Below are 10,509 nucleotides of genomic sequence, written 5' to 3'. Positions count from 1 at the left end.
TTCTTTCATATAGTAATAAAAGCAGTCGCAACTTTGCCATTTACTACATATGTACTTGTTGGGGGTGGACTGTATTTTGAAAGTCTTCTTCAGTTTTCTTAGTTGTTTATTGTTCCGCTTCTGTTTTCTGAATGACAATTTGCGTACCAAAATGACCCTACTTAAGTACTCAGAATTAGTCACGCAACCGATAGCTGACTAGGTGAGATACCTAACTCAACCAATAATATCAAAGTATTTACAACTTACAAACTATGATTACGAGACTATTCTATGATACATGTTATTCCTAAACTAGACTTATTCTATTGTTCTTAACCTAGGTATTTCGTCGTGAACATTCTCCCGCCGTCGCTATCTTGCGATTCTACTGGCAGCACGACGATCCTCTTCGTTGGTCGACGCAGCACGTGCCCGTTTCTCGTAGTGGTGTCGACGATCCGCACGATGTGGTCCTTCGCTGGGTAGACAGCTGTGACTGGTCCTCGGGGCCAGGTGTTGCGCTGTTTTTTGGAGTCGCACACGATGACCAGGTCGCCGATCTTCGGTTGGCTGCCGGTGCTGTGTGGCTCCCGCCGGTGTTGGAGTAGCGGTAGGTACTCCTGCATCCACCTCTGCCCCCTGTTGAGCTTGCCTCCAGTGCTGTCGTGCTCTCCTGCTTTCGTGCATTCTTCCACGTGTGTCCGAGCGACACGACGGTGCAGCTCTCCTTTTCCTCGCCGGTCTTGGGTACTGGTTCCTTGTTCTCCGTGGGCCAGTGTTCTTCAGAATGCCGCAGGAACTCTGGCCGGTCGAAGTCGTGCGGCGTGGCTCGAGTTGCGTCATCGGCGACATTTTCGGCTGTAGGTACCCATCTCCACTCGCTTTTCTTGGTACATTCTTCGATTACAGCGAGCATGTGTGCGACGAAGGTCTTGAATGTGCGTGGCTCAGCTCGTATCCACGCCAGCACCGTCCGCGAGTCGCTCCGGAACACTCTTCTCGTGATATCTTCATAATCGTGTTCCGATCGAATTTTGTTCGAGATGCGAGTTCCGAGTACCGCAGCCTGTAGTTCCAGCCGCGGTATCGACGTAGGCTTGATTGGTGCGACTCTATTCTTCGCCATGGCCAGTGTGACTTTCACGCTGCCGTCTGCTCGTTGCATTCTCCAGTAGGCCGCCGCGGGCGGCGGTTTCGACGGCGGACGGTCCACTCGTAGCACCTCAGCCGGCGTGTTATGAGTGTTAAGACGAAAGCCGACATTGTCTTCATGTACGTGCCACATGAGGCCGAGTGCCTTCTCTATTTTGCTCCCGCCGATGTCGATCGTAGCTGTCCCGGGGTCGGTCATGAGGTGGCGTAGTACTCGTCGCTCGTTCGATGCCCATCCGCGTAGTTCGAAGCCCGCTTGTCGATGTATCTCGTCGACTGTCTTCGTGACGTGCTGAGCCTCCCCCACCGACGTGAAGCTTTGCAGGTAGTCGTCCATGTAGTGGTTCTTCTCAATTGCTCGGACGGCCACGGGGTGCGTGTCGGCGAAGTCTCTGGCGTTTCTATTCATGATGAACAGTGCCGTGCACGGTGACGATGATTCGCCGAAGATGACAGACGTCATGCGGTACTCGTCTGGTGTACCCTCCCGCCGGTCGCCGCGCCAGGGGAAGCGCAGCGAGTCTCTGTCGCACTCCTTGATGCGTATCTGCATGAACATCCCCTTGATATCCGCGCTGATCGCGTAGGGATGCTGCCTGAACCGCATGACCACCCCAGGAAGTGACTGAAGCAGGTCGGGGCCGGTCAGCAGCATGTCGTTCAGGCTGCGTCCATGTGACTTCGCTTCGGCGTCGTGCAGCAGTCTTATCTTCTTCTTCTTGGGGTTGAAGACGGCAAAGTGCGTCAGGTACCACGTTCTGTCTTGTGTCGGGAGTGTGGTGGCGGGCTCGGCGTATCCGGACTTCAGCATATTCTCCATGCACTCTTCATATTTCTTCTTGAGTTCTGGGTCACGGTCGAGCTTGCGTTCGAGGCTGCAGAGTCGTTTCAGTGCGTCTTGACGGTTGTTAGGTATTTTCTCATTTTCTCGTTTCCATAACAACCGAGTTTCGAAGCGACCATCGGGCAGCCGGCGACTTTCCTCTTCCAGTTTTCTCATGGCTTGTTCTTCTGGATCTGTCGTCGGTTTTCTCGCTTCGATGCTCAGGGACTCCAGTTCGAAGCAGTGTTTCATCATTTTATCCATTGACTCTACCGCGCTCGTGATGTGCCCGCAGAAGTTGATCGGTTTGCTCTGTGTGGTGCGGCAGCCGTGCAGTACCCAGCCGAGCTGTGTGCGAGATGCCACAGGCTGGTCACGGCGGCCTTCTCGGACTTCCCTCGAGACAATTAAGTCCCAGTTGTCCTGGCCGATGAGTAGTTTCGGCGATGCCCCTTCGTAGGCAAGTTCTTCTTGAATGTCGCTCAGGTGGCTGCAGTCATCGACTTCTTCTTTCTTCACCGTCTGAGTGATGAAGTCGAGCTTCTTGACTGTGCGTGCGTCTTCAAGCTTGAACTCTTCTTGTGTGTGCTTGCCCCGTATGGTGAAGTCGACTTTCTTGCTCTTCGAGTGTCGAACTTCTTTGCCGCTGACTCCTTGCACCCACATCGGATCCGTGGGGCCGTCGAGACCGAGAGAGTTGGCCACGCCCGCGTCGATGATCGTGATGGTGCTTCCCTCGTCGAACAGTGCGTAGGTTTCTATACTGGAGTGAGGGCCAGTAAGTACCACGGGCGCTATTTTCAAGTAAGCGCGGCGGCGCTCGCTCTTGTTCGCTGAGACGGTCGGCTTCTCTGTCGTGGACGCGGTGACTTCTTCGTGCTTCTCTTCTTTCTTCGCGGCTTCATGATGTAGGAGCTTGTGGTGGCGCAGGTTACAGCCGGAGATACCGCAGGGCTTCGCTTTGCATGTGTAGCGGCGATGCGTGCTACGTAGGCAGCGGAAGCACATCTTGTTCTGCTTCGCTATTTCCCAGCGCTCGTCAGTCGTCTTCTAGTGCATTCAGGTAACTTGTGAGCCTGTTTGCACATAGGGCAGCCGTTCTCTTCTTGCTTGTGCGTGTTCTCGGCGGCGTAGGTACGTTCCGTCGTCTTCTTCGCAGCTTTCTCCTTCGCACTCACGGGTGTAGGTGCGCTGTTGTCGATCTGCTCGAGCGCGGCGTATGGGCCGCACTTGTCCGCTTCGTGGTTCAGGTAGGTAGAGAGCTTCTTCAGGTTCGCTTCTTCACCATGATGCGTGAAGTTGTACTCGTACCATTTGTCACGAAGAATCGGTGTGAGCTTCTCGATTACAGTGCGCTCGGTCTCCGGGTTGTAGAGGAAGTGCGGTTTCTTCAGTGCTTCGATCGTAGCCACGATGTTGGCCAGCTTGCTTGCGAAGATGCATAGGTCACGTGGGCTCTCAGCTAACTTCGGTAGTTTCTTCACTTTGTCGAGCTCGTTGAGTATGAGTGCTTCTGGCCGCCCGAACCGTCGTTCCAAGCCCTGGATAATGACGACAGGGTTCGGATCGCTGATTAGTAAACAGCTGACGGCTTCGAGGGCGGCCCCACGCAGGCTTTTTCTCAGGCGGGCGACGTTTTCTATCTTCGTGAAGTACTTCTCGGTTTCATGGTAGGCCCCACGAAACGGTAGCCACTCGCTGCTGTTCCCGTTGAACGTAGGTAGATCTTGAATATACCGTGGCGGCTCTCTGTAGCCGCAGCCGCTCAGCACACTCTTCAATAGTGCGGCGAGCTGCGTGACGTCTTCACTCGACGACTTTTCTTGCTGACGTGCGGGATGCGCGCGCTCTTCATACTGCGGCGCCTCGACGACCCGTGGCGGTTCCGTAGGTATCCACGGGGTGGGAGGGACCTGTGTCTGGCCCCTCACGGGGGACGAGCCTCTTGCCTGGCCCGCTGTGAGAGCGAGAGCAGGGGGCGGCGGCTTAGAGGATTGCTCCTGCACCCACTGCTCGATGCGCTCGATGTCTTCATCTTCCTCGTCGGACGAGTCCTCCGCTTGTATCCGCATGAGCCTCACCTTCGCTAGTTCGGCGGCGGCTTGTGCTTCCTTCTTTTGCGCCTCGGCCAACAGCTCCCTAGCCTCCAATTCCGCGAGGAATCTCTTGCGGGAGGCTTTGGAGTGATGTGACCGGGGCCGTAAGGTAGCTGGCTGCGATGTGACTTGACGCACCACAGTGACCACGCTCGTGTCTCGAGGTGGCGGCGTCGCAGGGCGCTTTGATCCGGTAGCGCTTGCGTTCGCCGCAGACGTGGTCGTGGCGGATGTCTCAGTCACACCGCTTCCCATAGTCGTCGTGGTGTTGCTCGTGCAGACCGTGCTTGATTCGGCGGTACTGGACTCTTCCTTCCGGCTACTGTGGCTTCTAGTAACCGGCATGTTCGTCCTTTATTCCCGTTTTCGGCTCTTCGATAGACCACTGTTCAGTAGGTCTGCCAATTTCTTCCTCTTATCTGGCTTCTCGAAGGTTCGATGTTTCTTCTGATCCGGTTCGAAGGACCAATGTTGGGGGTGGACTGTATTTTGAAAGTCTTCTTCAGTTTTCTTAGTTGTTTATTGTTCCGCTTCTGTTTTCTGAATGACAATTTGCGTACCAAAATGACCCTTCTTAAGTACTCAGAATTAGTCACGCAACCGATAGCTGACTAGGTGAGATACCTAACTCAACCAATAATATCAAAGTATTTACAACTTACAAACTATGATTACGAGACTATTCTATGATACATGTTATTCCTAAACTAGACTTATTCTATTGTTCTTAACCTAGGTATTTCGTCGTGAACAGTACATATATCATGCTTCCAGAGCCGTCAGCCTATTTTACTTACAATACTAGATTCTTACGAATACGACGAGCCTGGCGTAGGTACATTAAACAGGATAAAGGCACAATAACATGTAATTGCAAATGATACAGTGTCTCATATAGGGACGGTGTATTTGGTTCCAGGGCTTATAGACTCAGTACAGAGCAGATGTGACTCGTGACGGACGACGGGATGGCGCACTGGTTAGTAAGGCCGGGGTCTCCTATTTACTCCGTAGGTCGCGTCAAGTGTCACCGCCGTAGGCCGCGTCACGATTCTCACTACGTCTACGCGCCAACGTCGGCGTGTGAGGGAGACCGCATCAGTACATTTCTATAGTGAGCATCGTGACACGGCCTACGGCGTGACGCTGGACGCGACCTGCGGTGTAAATAGGAGACCCAGGCCTAACTCTATCTGGTATGCTGAGGGTCCAGGTTCGATACCTGTGAACGATATTTTTTTATTTCTGATCTTGGGTGTTAAATTGTTGTGTTCTGTTTTGATATATTATGTATTTTCGCCTAAGATTTATTTGCCCAACCTCGTGCATAGTAACGTTTATGGTGGATCAAATAGCCATGTTGGAGTCCAAATAAACCTGATATTCATGTATGTAATAACATAAGTTGTTTTCTTTGAATAAAGATTTATTCTATTCTATTCTATTATTATGACCAAAATCAGTGACGACGTGAGTACAAACAATGTTCTCAGCGTGCCTACTTATAAATGTACAAAGAGAAGAAGTCTTGAGCATTTGCACTATTTCATAGAACCGTCGCATCTGGTCCCATCACTTGTGTAGTCTTCATCAAGTACCATTTCTGCCGTCCCACGCTTAAACCCGAGTACCTTTTAGTTTCACCCACAATAATATCGATTCATATTTTCTTTTGTTTATTGTGTCAGTTGAGAGCTTTTATTGGTCCTAAAGGTTCAGACCCCCATATTAGCAACAGGTATTATTTGTGTTATGGAGACAGTGGGTATAATGGTTGATAAGGAAGCTTGACGGGATTTAGTTCCGCAAAAGCTATTTTGCATCCATTTAATTTAATACATAGTTATGTCTCATAAACACCGGATATTCTATAGAAGTTAGTACTAGGTATTATTAAATCAATATTGAGTGGACGGGTTTGATACCCGGCCAGGCCAAAAAATCGTGCCATGAACTCATGAGCATGAACTATTGACATCTGTAATTTAATGAAATTTACTAGGCTTAGTGCCAATTTCGCAATAGTGGGTTAGAGCATAAACAGGGATTAGTTGTTGACTTTTGACACATCTGTCAAGAATTTAATATCAAGATGACGTATAATTGATGAACTAATAATCCCTTGTTTTGATCGAACCGATTATCGCGAAACCGGCCCTTACAGTTGAAGCCCAGGTAAAAACGATCAGAGCAACTTTTAAATACCTAGTATTCTATTCTATTCTCTGTGGGGGTAACAGTACCTGCACCTGGCTCTCTCGAATGGAACCTTTGTGCATATCCCCAAGGTCTAAACTGCCTTCCTAAGCTTGGACCATTTCCCCACCACGCTGGTCCACTGCGGGTTGGTGGGTTCACATATCTAGATGTGCTAAATCAAGATATGCAGGTTTCCTCACGATGTTTTCCTTCACCGTAAGAGCGATGGTATACATTGTACTTAAATTCAGAAAAGAACTCATTGGTACATGTCAGCGCCGGGATTCGAACCCGCATCTCTGGCGTGAGAAGCGGGCGCTTACCCGACTGAGCTACCACCGCTCTGTGTACCTAGTACCTACCTGGTGGTTTTTCTCATGGACTCAACACTGCAAGCATTACGTTTGTCTTCCATGGAAGTGGCAATTCTCACACAAGACAAAAGCATTTACTAAAGCGGATTCCAGGAAAGAAGACATTTATAAAGGCGCGGAACCACTAAAACGTCGAATAGTAGAGTAGCGGGGAACGTTTATTGACAGTCAAGAGCATTTACAGAGAGCTCCGAGGGGTTACTCTATAATACGAAAATTTAAGTTTCAGAGCGCTGCTGTGCGAGCCACGACTCTATCTCGTTGTATTAAACGTGCTGATTGCATAACTGCTCTCGTTCGTAAGTTTTTCGTCAGTATAGAGTAACCCCACTGTAGTGGGTAGCTTTCAAGAATCACGTAAACAGTAAAACGGCAACTAAGTTGTAATGGGTGAATTTTATTTCTGTGATCTCTCAGGCCACTGTTTGTTTCAGGTAAAATCGTGTTGTATTTTGACGTGTGTAATAAGTACCTAAATAATTACAGCCGTATCGTACGTAGGCGTAATGCGTAGGTACATACACTTAGGGTATACCTACACATTTAAAATCTAGATGTCAAGTTTCCTACTTAATGAAGCCTCAATACTGCTTTGAAAATAAGTTACATTTACTTCGCTGATATCAGAAATTCCTCCCGCGTCGTAAAATAGTCAATAGTATAGTAAACTTATAAGTACAACAAGGAAAACTTACGTTGTATCGGGTTAATATTTCCTCATCATCATCAGCCAATAATCATCCACTGCTGGACATAGGCCTCTCCCAAGGAGCGCCACAACACTCGGTCCTCGGCCTTCCTCATCCAACCACTACCGGCTACCCGCCTAAGGTCGTCAGTCCAGCGGCAGGAGGGCGTCCCACGCTGCGTTTGCCTGTTCGTGGTCTCCACTCGAGAACTCGTCTACCCCAACGGTTATCGGTCAATATTTCCTATTGACCCGATATTGCAGGTATTATAGGAGCTTCCAGTCGGTTCAATACAAGCACACATCACACGCCCGCCACACATACATTAAACTTTTAGTAGCGATGTTACTCCAATCGTCGTATCGTACACTTTCTTTCGGCTTTTATTGTTAACGACAAGTGCTGCCCTCTAATGCTGGCATAAAATACCAATTACCGGATGGTTTACAGGTGAATAATAAGTAAACTTAGGGTTTTAGTATAATACTAGACATGTGCCAGTATCCGGTTTAGTTTTCCAATCAATATTTATCTGTTTATTACAAATGAACTTCAGTCATAAATTCAAGACAGAGGATTTTAAAAGTAGGTATATTTTATTTTTACAAACACTCAGACCTTGTACTAATGTACTCCCGGTGTAGGCAGAGGTGCATTGCTGCACCCACACGCCAGTGTTATATTAGTCCCAATGTAATAGGGGACGGGCCTATTGTGATTTTACGGGCACATCCAAGACCCGAGAACAAATATCTGTGTTTAAACAAATATCTGCCCCAGCCGGGAATCGAACCCGGGACCTTCGGCTCAGTAGTCAGGGTCACTAACCACTACGCCTTTCGGTCGTCGTAAGTAGGATAGTAGTTTAGGAAAATATTTTTTTTTTAAATAAATTAATTTAAATTAAGCAATGCCAAATAAGATAACGTACTAAAAACAAAACAATGAGCCTTAACACCATTATCCAGCTAAGTTGAAGTGCCAAGACGTATCCGAATGGGCTTTTATTTCAGTATCTGCATAATACAGCTTATTGAAGACAGAATACCATTCCATTACCATAACAAGTAGGCCTCAGCACGCACCGGGGGTCATTCTCCAAATTGAAACTTCAAAAAAACAAAACTGCAGCTACTAACCACGACTCTATCTTGTGCGTGCCGATTGCGTATTTTTTTCGTTAGAGTGACCCCGCTGTACCCAGGTAACTGTATGCAAATAAGTGGTATTCGGTGACTTTGTGTTACAATCTTGCAAAAATCAAAGATTACAGTGATTAACATCGGGGAAGTGAGTTGTAAATTACAAACTGATCCACGAAAACATAATTTAAGCCTTATTATTCCATCAACTGTACTGTATGTAACTGCTGGGGCCTTTACTCAAAAGCTCAGGTGCAAACAAATGAACAAAGCACGTTTTTTTTCACTTAACATAATATAATAGAGTCGGACAACACTAACTTTTTAATAAGTAAAAAATAGTTTTAAACAATAACTAGCTATATTCAAGGTATAAAGAACAGTACCAAGTACCAAGTCATTGAAAAAAATAACCCTAAATTGTTGCACTAAACTTTTTTTTATGTCACTTGTTATTGTTGCAAAGTTCAGACGGTTTCAGTAGTACCTATAATATTGACATGAGCAATAATTCAATATTTTCAAAGTGTTTATGACAGTAAAGTAGTGTAATAAAGTAATAAGAGTTTATGTTTACACAGCAGTTCGTCTACATTTTATGAAATTGAATTTAGTGTACGCTGTATAATTATATACAATGTTGTGTGTTCATGCACTGCTTATTGCAGTTCCTTTAGCTCCATATTGTTAGTACGGGCACAACGGTTCTTTCTAATTTGATCCACTACATATTAGAATAACCTATTAATGTTGTTTCCGTCGGAAACGGCTTATATTCTAGGTACTGGGTATTGGGAGGTAGTTTCTAAAAAAATGAATTAGGAATGAAGAGGGAGTGAAACGTGGCATTTTTGGGGAAAATGCTTTCAAACGGAAGTTTTTTTTTTTTTTTTCTCAATTTGCGGCTCTAGTTTGTTTTACCTTCACTTTAACTTTTAAATTTTGTTTCTTTAGTAAATACCCTTTCGAATAATCTATAAGTAGTATCTATCGAACATGTATTTTTTCTGCTTGGACTACAAGGATGTTGAAATTGGCCACACAAGGCGTCCATCATTACGTCACCCAAAAACATTTAAATTCTATGCTATGCACAGAATAATGCTGTAGTATACCTTACAGCATACCTTAATAAAATTATAGAAATACCTACTGTTGTTTTTATGAATATTTAATAGTATGGTAAAAAAGAAACAAATTAATCTATTAAGTTTATTCTTATCCTTAATATTTTTATCAAACCAGAAGTAGCTGTTATATTACTATAGTGAAACCAAAGCCCCGAGTCAGGCCAATGCCAGTGGTCAGGGCACACGAAATATCGAACACAACTCGAGACCTTATTTAGACGCAGCAGCAAAGGTCAGAAGAAGTAAGCTATAAGCTATAAATATGGTATTTAAGTCGGCGTGTGTGGGCTACAACCATATCGGGCGAATGAGACCAAGTCCTGGGAATGTTAGAGCAATAGTACTGGATTATTGGTGGTAAACATTGGATATAGGATATTTTTAAATGATAAGTAAGTACCGAATGTTTTTAAATTATGTCCTACTTATTTATATTCTTGAGTGGAGTAAAACTTATGTGGACTCAGGTGTGAAACTGGGCACGCAGTTTAAGAATGTTTGAATACACACCACTAACATGTCATCTAAGTGGGGTGATCTATTGCTATTTTTAGCCCTTTAGGTGTTATAAGTTTGCTTACAATTTCAAACTACAAGCAAGTATGTAAGAAAGTAAGAATGTCAACTCATTAAAAATATTTGTTTATTTAAAAAGAGTAGAGATGTAGTCTAAAGTTTTAATAAGAATTATATCAAGTGAGTTGTGTGAATTTAATATCCAATTCCAATTCACAAAATAGATTTGAAACTCATGAATAGTACTAATTAAAATAGTTGTATAATAAGCAAAGAGTCAAAGCCCATTTAGATAAAATTCAAGTTTATACTTCATAAAACTCATCCCACTTTGTAGCAACAATCAGAGTTAGCTATGACTGTTTTAGTGTATTTTTACTGCTGCTTACTGTAAACTAACATTTAA

At 45.6% G+C, this 10,509-nt stretch overlaps 1 protein-coding gene across 1 annotated transcript; it reads right to left on the bottom strand.

The window, feature by feature from the left end:
* Positions 1-367: 367 nt before the first annotated feature.
* Positions 368-2,965, bottom strand: LOC125490430. Its single transcript, XM_048629617.1, has one exon. It carries the CDS (start codon positions 2,963-2,965, stop codon positions 368-370), a length of 2,598 nt encoding a protein of 865 aa, XP_048485574.1.
* Between the last annotated feature and the right edge of the window lie 7,544 nt (positions 2,966-10,509).

Source organism: Plutella xylostella, chromosome 23 (assembly GCF_932276165.1).
Source record: "Plutella xylostella chromosome 23, ilPluXylo3.1, whole genome shotgun sequence".
Classification (NCBI taxonomy): Eukaryota; Metazoa; Arthropoda; class Insecta; order Lepidoptera; family Plutellidae; genus Plutella; species Plutella xylostella.
Note: the sequence above shows the minus strand (reverse complement) of the source record. Positions and strands in the feature narration are given on the sequence as shown.